Source organism: Mobula hypostoma, chromosome 4 (genome assembly GCF_963921235.1).
Source record: "Mobula hypostoma chromosome 4, sMobHyp1.1, whole genome shotgun sequence".
NCBI lineage: Eukaryota > Metazoa > Chordata > Chondrichthyes > Myliobatiformes > Myliobatidae > Mobula > Mobula hypostoma.
This window is the reverse complement of record NC_086100.1, coordinates 119,141,603-119,158,407: the sequence shown is the minus strand read 5'-3', so window position 1 is coordinate 119,158,407 and position 16,805 is coordinate 119,141,603. Positions and strand designations below refer to the sequence as shown.

The window sequence follows — 16,805 nt, the reverse complement described above, 5'->3', positions numbered from 1 at the left end:
AAGACAAGGAGGGTGGGGGGGACCCAGAGGATGGGCAAGAGGTATAATCAGAGGGACAGAGGGAGAAAAAGGAGAGTGAGAGAAAGAATGTGTGCATAAAAATAAGTAACAGATGGGGTACGAGGGGGAGGTGGGGCCTTAGCGGAAGTTAGAGAAGTCAATGTTCATGCCATCAGGTTGGAGGCTACCCAGACGGAATATAAGGTGTTGTTCCTCCAACATGAGTGTGGCTTCATCTTTACAGTAGAGGAGGCCGTGGATAGACATGTCAGAATGGGAATGGGATGTGGAATTAAAATGTGTGGCCACTGGGAGATCCTGCTTTCTCTGGCGGACAGAGCGTAGATGTTCAGCAAAGCGGTCTCCCAGTCTGCGTCGGGTCTCGCCAAAATATAAAAGACCACATCGGGAGCACCGGATGCAGTATATCACCCCAGTCGACTCACAGGTGAAGTGTTGCCTCACCTGGAAGGACTGTTTGGGGCCCTGAATGGTGGTAAGGGAGGAAGTGTAAGGGCAGTGTAGCACTTGTTCCGCTTACACGGATAAGTGCCAGGAGGGAGATCAGTGGGGAGGGATGGGGGGGGACGAATGGACAAGGGAGTTGCGTAGGGAGCGATCCCTGCGGAATGCAGAGAGAGGGGGGTAGGGAAAGATGTGCTTAGTGGTGGGATCCCGTTGGAGGTGGCGGAAGTTACGGAGAATAATATGTTGGACCCGGAGGCTGGTGGGGTGGTAGGTGAGGACCAGGGGAACCCTATTCCTAGTGGGGTGGCGGGAGGATGGAGTGAGAGCAGATGTACGTGAAATGGGGGAGATGTGTTTAAGAGCAGAGTTGATGGTGGAGGAAGGGAAGCCCCTTTCTTTAAAAAAGGAAGACATCTCCCTCGTCCTAGAATGAAAAGCCTCATCCTGAGAGCAGATGCGGCGGAGACGGAGGAATTGCGAGAAGGGGATGGCATTTTTGCAAGAGACAGGGTGAGAAGAGGAATAGTCCAGATAGCTGTGAGAGTCAGTAGGCTTATAGTGGACATTAGTGGATAAGCTGTCTCCAGAGACAGACAGAAAGATCTAGAAAGGGGAGGAAGGTGTCGGAAATGGACCCGGTAAACTTGAGGGCAGGGTGAAAGTTGGAGGCAAAGGTAATAAAGTCAACGAGTTCTGCATGCGTGCAGGAAGCAGCGCCAATGCAGTCGTCGATGTAGCGAAGGAAAAGTGGGGGACAGATACCAGAATAGGCATGGAACATAGATTGTTCCCCAAAGCCAACAAAAAGGCAGGCATAGCTAGGACCCATACGGGTGCCCATAGCTACACTTTTAGTTTGGAGGAAGTGGGAGGAGCCAAAGGAGAAATTATTAAGAGTAAGGACTAATTCCGCTAGACGGAGCAGAGTGGTGGTAGAGGGGAACTGATTAGGTCTGGAATCCAAAAAGAAGCATAGAGCTTTGAGACCATCCTGATGGGGGATGGAAGTATATAGGGACTGGACATCCATGGTGAAAATAAAGCGGTGGGGGCCAGGGAACTTAAAATCATCGAAAAGTTTAAGAGCGTGAGAAGTGTCACGAACATAGGTCGGAAGGGATTGAACAAGGGGTGATAAAACCGTGTCGAGGTATGCAGAAACGAGTTCGGTGGGGCAGGAGCAAGCTGAGACAATAGGTCGGCCAGGACAGGCAGGAAAAAAAGTAATCAGTTTGGCTGTTTTACCATTCACCAAGGTCATGACTGAATCTTGTATCTGATACCCCATTTTCCTGCATTATCCTTGTTGGTGGTATTTTTTAATAACCGAAAATCAATTAGTCTCTCTTGAACAAAGTCTCCCACGGCTCTCAGGGGTTGAAAGAACCAAAGTATCAGCACTCCATGCATGAGGATATTACTTCAAATCTTATTCTTAAAAATCATACCCCTTATTCTGGTTGTAAACCTCTTTGGGGGAAAAAAGATCTTTTTGCCCTTGGTTATCAATTGTTCTAAGAGATACGTTCTTGTTCTTTGAAAGAAAGTTTCAATGAGATCTCTTCTAAAATGTGGAGAACATAGTTTGGTATGGACTAGATGGGGCAAAAGGCCTGTTTCCGTGCTGTACTTTTCTATAACTCTATGATTATAGGCCTAGTATTCTCAATCATTACAGCAAACTTTCCATCCCCGTATCCAGTCTTGTGAATGCTTTCTGCACTCTGATAAATATATCTTTTTTGATCTTTCGTCACAAGAAGCCCTGTATAATTGCAGTAAGACAGTGGCACTCCTTTATTCAATCCTCTTGTAATAGAAACAACATACAATTGCCACCTTAATTGCTTGCTGCACCTCCATGTTGCTTTTCAATGACAAGGACATTTAGGCCCCTAGGTACATTATCTGCACTGCCATATGTCAGCTGTTACTTATTTATAGTCGTTACATTTTACTTTATCTTTCAGATGGTAATGAGCACTGACATATAACAGAAATTTAAATACTACTCTTATGTATTTGCAAACCATTACAGATCTATCAGGAGCAGTTTGAGTACAGTGCACCCAGTTGAATAGTTGCATTTTCAGCATGATACTGGGCTTGAAGTCTTATTACTTGTCTAATAGATGGGCTGCGATTTGCTTTTATTTGTCCAGTGCAGTGTGAACTCATAGGGCAAGCATGGCATTTGAATTTATTTAAATCTTACATCCATCTCACAACGTGTAGGAGTAAACATCTTCGCAATGTACAGACATGTGAATTTAAAATTCTAATGGCTTGTAGAACGAAGCTGTCCCGTAGCCTGTTGGTCCTGTCTTTAATGCTGTGGTACCGCTTGCCAGATGAAAGTAGCTGTTAACAGTTTATAGTTGGGGTGACTGGTGTCCCCGATGATCTTCCAGGCCTTCTTTACACACCTACTGCTGTAAACGTCCTCAGTGGAGGGAAGTTCACATTCACAGATGTGCTGGGCTGTCCGTACCAGGCGGTGATACAGCCAATCAGGATGCTCTCAATGGTACCCCTGTAGAAGGTCTTGAGGATTTGGTGGCTCATGCCGAACTTCTTCGGTCGCCTGAGGTGAAAGAGATGCTGTTGTGCTTTTTTTTGCCACACAGCTGGTCTGTACAGTCCAGGTGAGATCTTCGGTGACGTGTATACAGAGATGCATGGACATCTGCAGGAATGGCACATTATTCTTGCACTTAGCACCATCCTGATTTCATTTACTTAAGCTCATGGGTATCCCTCACAGTTATCTTGCCATTCTGTCTGCTTTCAAAATAGAGTCGTACTTCATGTTACGCCGCTGGTATTTGGGGCAGTAATGAAGGTCCGTTTCTGGTGGTGTTCAGGGCTTCCTTCGTCGTGACAATAGCTTCCTTTCATTTTTCACTCTTGTCAGCTATGCAAGTCCCTGGGGGAGATTTAGTCATACCGTCGCACTCAGATGTAGAAGGATTCTTCATTTCTGTTCCTGTAACACATTTGTTTTACCAGTCAGGGCTATTAGCCCTGAGCTGAGCCCCCATACCTGGAGGACTGGTGGACCGCTCTTAGTCTAGCCTGTACCCTTTGACCTGTTTGTCATGGGTGACCCAACCAAAAGCCAAAGCATGAAATTCTGACTCCAGCCAACATAGCAGTCTGGGTCAGTAATGCAACATAAATAAGAGGGTGTTTTATTGAAGATTAATACTTCAATGCAAATGTCATTCATTAAAATAAATCACTTCTATAGGGTTGAATTCTTTTTCTTTCTTTTAAACATGTTTTATTTAGAATGCACAAATGTGGACTTTCACTCTCCTTTTTACTTAATAGTTTTGAAATCTTTATTCTGATGGTGTTTCAATGAGTGACAGACTCATCCCAGAAGTATCACTGTGCTTTGTTTATTCAATCCTGCACTGCTTCCTTTGAATAGGCACAAAAATACATTATTTCAATAATATCTGGCACATTGTATTTTTTCATGCCATCTTATCATTTAGACAATAAATAAAAAGTTTCTTCACAACAAAATGAAATTATACAGCAATATTTTAAAAAATGAAGAAAATCTGAATGAAAAGCAATAGATAGAGGCAAACAATAAAAAATACTTGGGATTAAAAATTGAAAGAATCATGTCTAGACCTGAAGTTGAAAAGAAACCAGGAGTTGTAGTGTAACTGGAAAATATTTCAAAGAGAATATCAAGGAATTGAATGCCAAAATTTGCTTTTGTTTTTATCGAGTTAAATCAAGTAGTCTGCTGTGTTGGCCCACGTGTCATAAACATTTCACACAGATTGCTATTTATATATTTTTTTAAAACAAGTTGAGGTTGACGACTTGGTTACAGAAACTGTGTTCTCAGCAAGGCTGACATTATTGCTGTTCACAGTTGTCTTTAAGGTGGTTATTTGTTGCTGCTATCTGCAGGATAGCTTATAGTAGTTAAGAGACCAAATAAGACTTACTCATTGGGGAACACCAGGAGTAACACGTAGGGCAGACTAGTTAAAGCAGTAGAATTCTTTCTTAGAAGGATGTTTATAGAGTGGTTAGGATTTCAGTACAATCAAATAGCTCGGTATATACTTTTGTAACTGGTTGCATTTTTGTTGTTGATTCATATTCTCAAGTCAATCCATTGTGTCCAAGTCTCCATGTTGGCGGCCTAGCTACATCAGCAGTAGCATTGATGAAGAAAGTTGCACAAATCTATTTACCCAAGAGTGACTTTCCATCATTGCTGTTTCCACAAAATGATCCCTGGGTTGATTCTGAAAGAGTTTTGTCTAAATCTGGAGCAGCTGCCATCACCCAAAGCACTATTAAAGCAAGGGAGTTTTAAAATTAATGAAAAGATGTTGATGGCTATTGATTAGGTGCAGATATTCTTGCTGAAATCAAGGCAGGGATACTGGATATGCTATTGGTTTGTAAAGGTTGATTTAGGTCATATGTTACTATTGAATACTTTTCCCTCACCCATCTTCTTTTCTTCAGGACCATTAAAATTAATGGTTGAACTACTGTTAAAAGGTATATTGAATGAAATTTGTACAATTGTTAAAATTTTGCTAAGACTTCTGAACTTTACTTCTTTGGTATTATGCTACATGCTGAATTATCTCAATATTGGGACAATATTTGTTGTATATCGTGGCAAGATTTTTGCCTTGTGTCTAATTCTTAGAATTAATTTTTCCTTCAGTAATTACATACCAAACTATTAAAACCACCATCAAACTAGAGCAATGCATGCCTTGATTATTTCAATTACATAAGATCAAAACCACTGTTGATAAAATCCAATCCATTTACTGATCTAATTTTAACTTTTGGAATGTGTGAACAGAATGTATCAAATGAACCTTGTGGAATGAAGGTTCCATCCCACTGATGCCACTGCCTAATATCTTGAACACACTGATACTAGTGAATTATGGGATACATATAGTACTAAGGTTCTTACTGAGCCATTTGCTGATTTTATTGGTGCCGCAGTCAAATTTTCGAGCAGAAACCTGGAAATAAAAACAGAACTTCCTAAAAATACTTAGGTCAGGCACAATCTTTGCAGAGAGAAACAAACTTGATCTGTTCAGATTTCAGATTTTATTTATAATAAAAAATCAGATTAAAAAAAGCTTCTATACGTTGAAATTTTCAAGTGTGTTTTGCTTCCAAGTGCATTGTAATATGGAATTTATTTTGTATGTGAAAATTTTAATGTTGTTCCTGGATGTGTCTTTTCATTTGCAGTAATTGTGGAATCACTGAAGGATATGCCACCAGTGAATGAAGAAACTATCCTTTTCAGAAAGAACAGGAATTCAGTTGGGCAGGTAATTTACATAAGAATAATTAACATTTGATAAGGCATAGCAATTTGTGAAACTGTTTCTGGATTTTCTAATGTTGCAATTATACAATTCCTTAAATTTTGCTGAGGAAAAGATTCTCACATTGAACTTGTCAGAAGTAGAAGCTGCGGTCACCTATTGCTTAATTGAAATTCAAGGATGATTGTTGCTGATCAATGTTTTTTTTTCTTTGCCTTGGTTAAGGCAGCACTGCCAGAACAAAGGTTTTAAAACACTACTTATCTTGGTGACTTGAAAGGTTGGATTCTGGGCTGCCATCATTCATTCATTGCTGAACTGAGTATGGTAAAATGAGGGTTATAATGTACTGTTTATTTTCTACTCGTATTTTATGCTGAATGCAGCTGATTAAGTGATGATACTAGTCATTATTCAATATTGTTAGATAGTTGAGAATTGTCAGCAATAATGAAGGTAAGTGTTGACTACAGCACGGTCAGAGGTGGGTATAGTTCCTCAATTGCTGCTTAATATAGCAAAGTGGATTAGGGCCATTGGTAGAATAGAGGGAAGTAGATACTTGAGTGGCAATAAAAATAAGGCACTGGATGTGTAATGGTAATGTTAGATGCAGTATACAATGAACTGTTGAAACCCTTTTTTGTTATTGAAAATGTTGGAATAAGTGAGATTCATCATTGTGTCCAATGAGGTGTAATTAATTTCTGTAAAGCTTATAGTCACTATGAACTATATGTTGTACAGTATACTATTTAAGGGATAAATGTGAATCAGATGCTTATTGAGTATTGAATTCAATGATACGAGATCCGGCATTCAGTGAAGACAATAATAACACACTCAGCTACCAGGATGTATAGCAAAGATAATTTGGTGCAAAACCAAAAAAATCTCTGTGTTCTTGTACAAAAGTGTACAAGGAATACCACTTAGCATCAATTCCATTTTATATGCAATATAGTACCACTTCAAAGGTGCCCTGTTAATTTGATTCTTTAAAATATCTGGCTGCCACAGTAGGTGTTGAGAAATGTTTTTTCTTTGCTCTATAGAAATGTAAATGTTGGAATAAATTGAAGTAATTGACACAAAGGGATAGGATGCTCTGTGTGAATCGTGAGAAATGTGGCAGATGTTAAGGGTTTTTCCTTTCTGGAGTAGATATCGATATGTAGCTAACGTGGGTGTATTTGCAGAAGTCAGAATGCAGGTGGTATTTTGAATTTAGTGTGGAGGCTAATATTGCCATTTCAGTGCAGGAGATGATAAAACACCTGAGAATGATTTTGCTAATCAATTATAAACAAGAGAAAATCTGCAGATGCTGGAAGTCCGAGCAATACAGACACACACATACTTACTTGGTTGTTTGTTTATTTTGAGATACGGTGCAGAATAGGCACTTCTGGCGCTTTGGGCCAGATCACCAGTAACCCATCAATTTAACCCTGGCTACCTTACAATGACTAATTAACCTACTAACCAGTACACCTTTGGGCTGTGGGAGGAAACCAGAGCACTCGGAGGAAACCCACGCATTCCATGGAAGGATGTATATACTCCGTACAGAGAACGCTGGAATTGAATTCTGAACTCCGACACTCCGAGTTGTAATAGTGCCACCCCAATCACTGTGCTACTATGGGGCCCTTTCTTTTGAAATGCTCTATAGTTTTTTTAGTGTGATTTTCCCTATCCCCCTTTTTTTAGGTTATGTGCTCAAATAATGGAGTTCCAGATTTGTTGTGGCTGGGCTCAATGATTCGGATTATCTTTTACCGTCCATAGTTTTGTGTGTTTTTGAAAGAGTCACTGAGGAATATAATGTATTCTTTAATGATTTGTGAGCATAGTGATCAGTACTATTCTTTGCCAGGAATCCTGAATTCTTTTATGTCAATTTCTATATCTCTTTCTGTGGCAGCTTAAAGCTGCTAGGCAGGGAATGTGCATGAAATAATCTACTGTAAAATGTTGCTATGAATCTCTTGGTGCCTTCAGTTGCAAGTCAAGTCAGCATATCTGTTAAGTTTGTCACTTATTACCTCTTGGTGCATAACTTTATTCAGAAAGCAGCACATCTCAATGCCTAGCCCAGGGAATTTTCTTTACCTGTTAAAATCATTGTGTCGCAAGACCAATACTGAACATTTCCATTCAAAAAAACATAAGATTAACAAAGTCTTGGAAGTTGGTTACTGCTACAAATCATTTCTATTTCTTGAACTGTAAATAATACTTCTATGTGAACTATATTATTCAATACAAAGATACTCAATTTATTATCCTGCAATAAATAAACAAGCCTGTTTAAAGTGGATAAGCAATGGTAATTAGAATGGAAATGAGATAGATGAAAGAAGAATTTTCAGTACTTTCTTCCAATGAATGCAGCTATTGGTTAATTTTGTGGAAATTGCGTGACTCCTTACCTGAAATTGGACAATTAAGATAGATTAAAGAATGATACCCATTTACGGGAATTTCCTAGTCAAATTCACTTATTGATGTCATTTCAAAGTTCAAAGTAAAATTTATTATCAGAGTACATACATGTCACCATATACAACCCTGAGGTTCTTTTTATGTGGGCATACTTAGCAAATCTATAGAACAGTAACAGTAAACATCAGGAACTGTAAACAAACTGTACAAGCATGCAATAACATTATAAAAGAGTCCTGAAATGAGTGTAGTTATCCCATTTTGTTCAAGAGCCTGATGGTTGAGGGGTAGTAACTCATCTCGAACCTGGTGATGCTAGTCCTGAGGCTCCATTACCTTCTACCTGATGGCAGCAGCAAGAAAAGAGCGTGGCCTGGGTGGTGAGGATCTTTGATGATGGATGCTGCTTTTCTACAGCAATCTTTCATGTAGATGTGTTCAATGGTTGGGAGGGTTTTACCCGTGATGTGCTGGGCCGAATCAACTACCTTTTGTAGGATTTTTTGCTCAGAGACATTGGTGTTCGCATACCAGGCCACAATGCAGCCAGTCAGCACACTTTCCACCACAAGCCTATAGAAGATTGCTGAGGTTTATGATGACATGCCAAATCTCTGCAGAGTCCTGAGGAAGTAGACGCACTGCCGTGCTTTTTTCATGATTAGATTTACAGTATATGATGGGTCCAGGACAGGTCCTCTGGGATACTGATGCCCAGGAATTTAGAATTACTGACCCTCTCCACCTCTGATCCTCAGATGATTACTGGTTCATGGACCTCTGGTTTCCCTCTACTGGTCTGCAATCAGTTACTTGGTCTTATTGACATTGAGTGAGAGGTTGTTATTACACCACTCAGCCAAATTTTCAATCTCCCTCCTGTATGCTGATTTATCACCACGTTTGATACAACCCACAACACTGGTGTCATCAGCAAACTAGTATATGGTGTTGGGGCTGTTCTGAGCCACACAGTCACAGTTGTAAAGCGCGTAGAGCAGGGTCTAAGTACAGATCCCTGCAAAGCTCCTTTGCTGATGGAGATTGTGGAGGAGGTGTTTTTGCCAGTCGAAACTGAATGTGATTTATGAGTGAGGAAATCCAGGATCCAGTTGCATGTGGGGGTATAGAGACCCAAGTCGTGAAACTTACTGATTAGCTTAGAGGCGATGATGGTGTTAAATGTCGAGTTGTAGTCGATAAAGAACATCCTGATGTATGCATCTTTGCTGTCCAGATGCTCCAGGGTTGTGTGAAGAGCCAATGATTAGGCAAATTGGAGCGGATTCAAGTTACCTCTCAGACAGGGGCTGATATACTTCAACACCAGCATCTCAGAACATTTGATCACTGTGGATGTAAATGCCACTGGGTGAATGTCATTTAGACATTGGTTACCAGTACAGTTAAAGCCTGCTTGAAATGGTCGGTACCACACACCTCTGGAGCGAGGGGTTGAAGATATCTGTGAATACACCGACCATTTGGTCAGCACAGGTCTTCAGTACTCAGCCAGATACTCTGTCTGGACTGATGGCATGAACATCGACTTCTCTAACTTCCGCTAATGCCCCACCTCCCCCTCGTACCCCATCCGTTATTTATTTTTGTACACACATTCTTTCTCTCACTCTCCTTTTTCTCCCTGTCCCTCTGACTATACCCCTTGCCCATCCTCTGGTTTCCCCCCCCGCCCCCCCCGTCTTTCTCCCCGGACCTCCTGTCCCATGATCCTCTCATATCCCCTTTGCCAATCACCTGTCCAGCTCTTGGCTCCATCCCTCCCCCTCCTGTCTTCTCCTATCATTTTGGATCTCCCCCTCCCCCTCCCACTTTCAAATCTCTTACTAACTCTTCCTTCAGTTAGTCCTGACGAAGAGTCTCGACCTGAAATGTCGACTGTACCTCTTCCTAGAGATGCTGCCCGGCCTGTTGCGTTCACCAGCAACTTTGATGTGTGTTGCTCTGTCTGGACCAGATGGTTTCCTGGGATTCACTCTCTTGAAGGCAGGTGGCACGTCACCTTCTGATACTGAGACCAAAGTATCATCGAGAGACATTGAGGTGTGCAATAGTTCCTCCCTGTTCTGGTGATCAAAGCTAGCATAGAAAGCATTGAGCTCATCTGGAAGTGAAGCTCTGCTGTCCCCTATGTTGTAAGATTTAACTTTGTTATGGTTTTCAAACCCTGCCACAGCTTTCGGGCATCCCGCGATGATTCCAGTCGAGTCTGGAATCTCCACTTTGCCCAGGGGATGGCTTTCAGGAGATCATACCTGCACCTCTCATTGCATTCTTGATCTCCAGACTTGATCGGGACTACAGAGCGTAGTGGGAGCTGAATTCTGAAGGAAGGCAGTTTTTTTAAAAAAACTTCTTCGAGTGCAAGAAGGACGAGACTGTGCAGGCGCGTGACGTCAACAGGACCACACGGAGAGTTTAAAAAGGAGACCACCCTATACAGCAGGCAGCTGTCGGAGCAGGCAGTGGAGTGAGTGGGAGCAGAGTGTAGGGCTTTGGCTTCAACGGGCTTCGGCGGTAAACGGGAAAAGGCGAGAGCGAAGCACCAACTCTTTTTTTTTTCTCCTCTCCCCCCGCCCCTTCGCTAATCGGCCTGGACAGACAGGAACAGCAGGGCTTTCACAGCTAACGGTACTAGCTAATGGTTTAAAAAGTTTGTTTGTTTGGCGGGGTAACTGGGTGAGTAGACTCATTTTTCCTCTTTCATTCCTGTAGAATTAGGTAGCATGCCTGCAGGGTTAGTACTTTGTTCAGGGTGTCAGATGTGGGAATCCTGGGAGACCTCCAGCCTCCCTGATGGACACATCTACGCCAGGTTCACTGAGATGCAGCACCTCAGAGACCGTGTTAGGGGTCTGGAGCTGCAGCTTGATGACCTACTGCTTATTAGGGAAAGTGAAGAGGTGATAGACAGGAGCTACAGGGAGGTAGTCATCCCTAGGCTACAGGGGTCAGAAAACTGGGTCACTGTCAAGAGAGGGAAGGGAAATGCCCGGATAGTGGAGAGCACACCTGTGGCTGTCCCCCTCAGCAACAAATATCTTGTTCTGGATATTGTTGAGGGGGATGATCTAACAGGGGATGCCCGCGGTGACCGGGTCTCTGGCACTGAGCCTGACGCTGTTGTGCAGGAGAGAAGGAGGGAGAAGAGAAATGCGGTAGTCGTAGGGGATTCCATAGTCAGGGAAACGGACAGGAGATTCTGTGAGCCTGATAGAGATAACTGCATGGTGTGTTGCCTCCCAGGTGCCAGGGTACGGGTTGTCTTGGATCGGGTCCTGAATATTCTGAAGGGGGAGGGTGAGCAGCCAGTTGTCTTGGTACATGTTGGTACCAATGCCATAGATAGGACAAAGGAGGAGGTCCTGAAAAGAGATTTCCAGGAGTTAGGAAGGAAGCTGAGAAGCAGGACCTCCGGGTTAGTAATCTCGGGATTGCTACCTGTGCCACGTGCGAGCAAGGGCAAGAGTCGTCGGATCAGGCAGATGAATGTGTGGCTGAGGGACTGGTGTAGGGGGCAGGGCTTCAGATTCTTGGATAATTGGGATCTCTTCTGGGGGAAGTATGACCTGTTTAAAAAGGACAGGTTACCCCTGAACTCAAATGGGACCAATATCCTGGTGGGAAAGTTTAGTAGAGCTGTTAGGAAGGGTTTAAACTAATTTGGCAGGGGGATGGGAACCGGAATGACAGAGCGGAGGAAGGGGAAAACAGAAATAAATCTAAGATAGTGAACAGTAAAGATGTCAGGAAAGACAGGCAGGTGATGGAGCAAATTTGTAGCCATTAGGATGAGTTGCAGTGAAACCAAACCGAAAAGTATCAAATACTGGTCTTAAGGTGTTATACTTAAACGCCCGCAGCATAAGGAATAAGGTGGATGATCTTGTTGTACAGCTCCAGATTGGCAGGTATGATATTGTGGCCATCACTGAGACCTGGCTAAAGGATGCATGTCTCTGGGAGCTGAACGTCCAAGGATACACGGTGTATCGGAAGGATAGGAAGGTAGGCAGAGGGGGAGGCGTGGCTTTATCGGTAAAAAATGATATTAAATCATTAGAAAGAGGTGATATACGATCGGAAGGTGCAGAATCTTTATGGATTGAGCTAAGAAATAGCAGGGGTAAAAGGACCCTGATGGCGGTTATTTATAGGTCTCCAAACAGCTGCAAGGATGTGGACTACAAATTACAACTGGAAATAGAAAAGGCTTGTCAGAAGGGCAGTGTTATGATAATTGTGGGGGATTTTAACATGCAAGTGGATTAGGAAAATCAGGTCGGCACTGGATCTCAAGAGAGAGAATTTGTAGAATGTCTGCGAGATGGCTTTTTAGAACAGCTTGTTGTTGAGCCCACTAGGGGATCGGCTGTACTGGATTGGGTATTGTGTAATGAACCGGAGGTGATTAGAGAGATTGAGGTAAAGGAACCCTTAGGAGGCAGTGATCATAACATGATTGAGTTCACTGTGAAAGTTGAAACAGAGAAGCCGAAATCTGATGTGTCGGTATTTCAGTAGAGTAAAGGAAATTACAGTGGCATGAGAGAGGAACTGGCCAGAGTTGATGGGAAAGGGACACTGGCGGGAAAGACGGCAGAGCAGCAGTGGCTGGAGTTTATGCGAGAAGTGAGGAAGGTGAAAGACAGGTATATTCCAAAAAAGAAGAAATTTTCGAGTGGAAAAAGGATGCAACCGTGTTTGACAAGAGAAGTCAAAGCCAAAGTTAAAGCAAAGGAGAGGGCATACAAGGAAGCAAAAATTAGTGGGAAGACAGAGGATTGGGAAGTTTTTAAAACCTTACAAAAGGAAACCAAGAAGGTCATTAAGAGGGAAAAGATTAACTGTGAAAGGAAGCTAGCAAATAATATCAAAGAGGATACTAAAAGCTTTTTAAAGTATATAAAGAGTAAAAGACAGGATAGAAAATGATGCTGGAGAAATTGTAATGGGAGATAAGGAGATGGCAGAGGAACTGAACGAGTATTTTACATCAGTATTCACTGAGGAAGACATCAGCAGTATACCGGACACTCAAGGGTGGCAGGGAAGAGAAGTGTACGCAGTCACAATTATGACAGAGAAAGTACTCAGGAAGCTGAATCGTCTAAAGGTAGATAAATCTCCTGGACCAGATGGAATGCACCCGCGTGTTCTGAAGGAAGTAGCTGTGGAGATTGCGGAGGCATTAGCGATGATCTTTCAAAAGTCGATAGATTCTGGCATGGTTCCGGAAGACTGGAAGATTGCAAATGTCACTCCGCTATTTAAGAAGGGGGCAAGGAAGCAGAAAGGAAATTTTAGATCTGTTAGCTTGACATCTGTGGTTGGGAAGTTGTTGGAGTCGAATGTCAAGGATGAGGTTACAGAGTACCTGGAGGCATATGACAAGATAGGCAGAACTCAGCATGGATTCCTTAAAGGAAAATCCTGCCTGACAAACCTATTACAATTTTTTGAGGAAATTACCAGTAGGCTAGACAAGGGAGATGCAGTGGATGTTGTATATTTGGATTTTCAGAAGGCCTTTGACAAGGTGCCACACATGAGGCTACTTAACAAGATAAGAGCCCATGGAATTACGGGAAAGTTACATACATGGATAGAGCATTGGCTGATTGGCAGGAAACAGAGTGGGAATAAAGGGATCCTATTCTGGTTGGCTGCCGGTTACCAGTGGTGTTCCACAGGGGTCCGTGTTGAGGCCGCTTCTTTTTACATTGTACATCAACGATTTGGATTATGGAATAGATGGCTTTGTGGCTAAGTTTGCTGACGATACGAAGATAGGTGGAGGGGCCGGTAGTGCTGAGGAAACGGAGAATCTGCAGAGAGACTTGGATAGATTGGAAGAATGAGCAGAGAAGTGGCAAATGAAGTACAATGTTGGAAAGTGTATGGTTATGCACTTTGGCAGAAGAAATAAATGGGCAGACTATCATTTAAATGGGGAAAGAATTCAAAGTTTGGAGATGCAACGGGACTTGGGAGTCCTCGTACAGGATACCCTTAAAGTTAACCTACAGGTTGAGTCAGTAGTGAAGAAGCCGAATGCAATGTTGGCATTCATTTCTTGAGGAATAGAGTATAGGAGCAGGGATGTAATGCTGAGGCTCTATAAGGCACTGGTGAGACCTCACATGGAGTACTGTGGGCAGTTTTGGTCTCCTTATTTAAGAAAGGATGTGCTGCTGTTGGAGAGGGTACAGAGAAGATTCACTAGAATGATTCTGGGAATGAGAGGGTTAACATATGAGGAACGTTTGTCTGCTCTTGGACTGTATTCCTTGGAGTTTAGAAGAATGAGGGGAGACCTCATAGAAACATTTCGAATGTTGAAAGGCATGGACAGAGTGGATGTGGCAAAGTTGTTTCCCATGATGCGGGAGTCTGGTACGAGAGGGCATGACTTAAGGATTGAAGGGTGCCCATTCAGAACAGAAATGCCAAGAAATTTTTTTAGTCAGAGGGTGGTGAATCTATGGAATTTGTTGCCACGGGCAGCAGTGGAGGCCAAGCCATTGGGTGTATTTAAGGCAGAGATTGATAGGTATCTGAGTAGCCAGGGCATCAAAAGTTATGGTCAGAAGGCTGGGGAGTGGGACTAAATGGGAGAATGGATCACCTTATGATAAAATGGCGGAGCAGACTCGATGGGCCGAGTGGCCGATTTCTGCTCCTTTGTCTTATGGTCTTATGAATGCTTCTGATCTGGCTCTCAGCTAATTCCGGATATGGCTAAGAAACAATCACAAATGTGTCTTGACCTGGTCTAAATCATTTAATGCCATAAAGGTCAGTTTCTAGCACATTTTAAGTAATGTTGTTTATGATGTCGCTGTTAGTGTTCTTGTTCTCGTGTTCTTCATTGATTTATTAGTTACGTGGCAGACAGCTGTACTTCAGGTGGGACAGCGCTTTCTTATGAGTGACTGGTACATCCACTAGCTTATTTCCACTTTAGACACCTGAACATTGTGAGCAGAAACAAATGGGCTCATTGGCAGGTCTGCTGTAAGATGAGTTTAAGTAAAATATTTGTGAAGAGGACAAGGAGAATATGAAGGGAGACACATAGGATGAGTGAATGGGCAAAGAGCTGACAAGCAGTGTATAATGTGGGAATATTCCTTTGCAAAGGGAAAAATTTTAAATGTATATTCTCTAAATGGTGAGAGATTGCATAGTTCTGAGATACAGAGGGGTTTGGTATCCTTGTGCGTAATATACAAAAAGCTAGTGTGAAGATATTGTAATTAGTAACTTACTGCCAAGTAATTATGCAAAAAAGGGTGATTATGCTTCTATTTCATCAGTGAGACCATGTTTAAGAAACAATGTAAATACATTGTGAGCAATTCTCAGATGGTTTATTGGAATAATACTTAGAATGGGTAAAATTTCTCAAACAGTTGGGCAGCTAAGCTTGTTTTCATTAAGAATTTAGAAGAGGAAGAGAAATTGATTGAAGCATGCAGTCTTTACATATTTTTCAACTAGGGATAGAGTACTGATAAGTAAGGGGTGAAAGGTGACTGTGCTGGACAGCAATATGCTAATATAATCACATGATCATATTAAATGGTGGAGGACCAAGTAGCCAATTTCAATTTTAATTCATATGTTGGTACTTTGAAAAAGAAGACTTCAGTGTTTTAACTGGTTGGTATGAAATGAAAATGTGTATTGATTTTCTTGCTGGGAAAGTATCTTGAAATGAAGCTATTCTATTGCATTTTTCTGCATGTTTCATCCACCACAATCCCACAAACTTTTGTTTGAATAATTCCCTCTAGCACTAGTCATGTACTTGTTGTTTCGATTGTAAGGAACACAACACGCTTGTTTCATTTGTCTCTTTTAATTAACAGGTGTTTGAAGTGTTTGGTCCAGTTTGTCATCCGTTCTATGTTCTACGATTCAATTCTGCCGAAGATATTGTTGCAAAGGGGATTGAGCTGAAGGACTTGTTATACTTTGCTCCCATGGTGAAAGACTTCACGCAGTACATTTTCACAGAGCAACTGAAGCAGTAAGTTAATTACCAAACATTTTGCAATTCAGAACTTATTTGGTAAAAGCAGGAAATACCGCTGACCCTCCAGTATTGTTTTCCAGTTCATTTTGTATATTTCTAGGTGTTTGATGATGTTGTCCAGCTGTAATTACTTAAAGGTGAAGAATGCTATTTACCTGACAAGATTGTTTCTACAATATTTATGGGACAAATTGAAAAAAGAGGTTAACTTTTTAAAATAAAAAAGTGACCCAGTTGTTTTACTGACAATTTGAAAGTTATGCATGGGATTCCTCTTCCAGGTTTATATAACCTTTGATGAAGTAACATATGATCCAATGCTAAAAATTTCCATTGATTTAAAGGTTATCTTCTGACTGACTCTAGATTGAGCATTATTTTGCTTGCAGCATGTTTTGATACATTCTCTCTCAGCAGATTTCCAGACTGATTACTATACGTCGGAAGGCTAATTTTGAGTACCTGAATAAATGTATTGTTGA

General features: G+C 41.9%; 1 protein-coding gene across 3 annotated transcripts in view; it reads left to right on the top strand.

Annotated features, from left to right (window-relative positions):
* Positions 1-16,805, top strand: part of naf1 (nuclear assembly factor 1 homolog (S. cerevisiae)) — a 227,405-nt gene that overhangs the window by 116,653 nt on the left and 93,947 nt on the right. For all 3 annotated transcript variants that reach the window (XM_063045031.1, XM_063045032.1, XM_063045033.1), the window contains exons 5-6: positions 5,734-5,816; positions 16,157-16,317. In XM_063045031.1, coding sequence (XP_062901101.1) covers positions 5,734-5,816; positions 16,157-16,317 — 244 coding nt within the window. The remainder of the gene's footprint in view (positions 1-5,733; positions 5,817-16,156; positions 16,318-16,805) is intronic.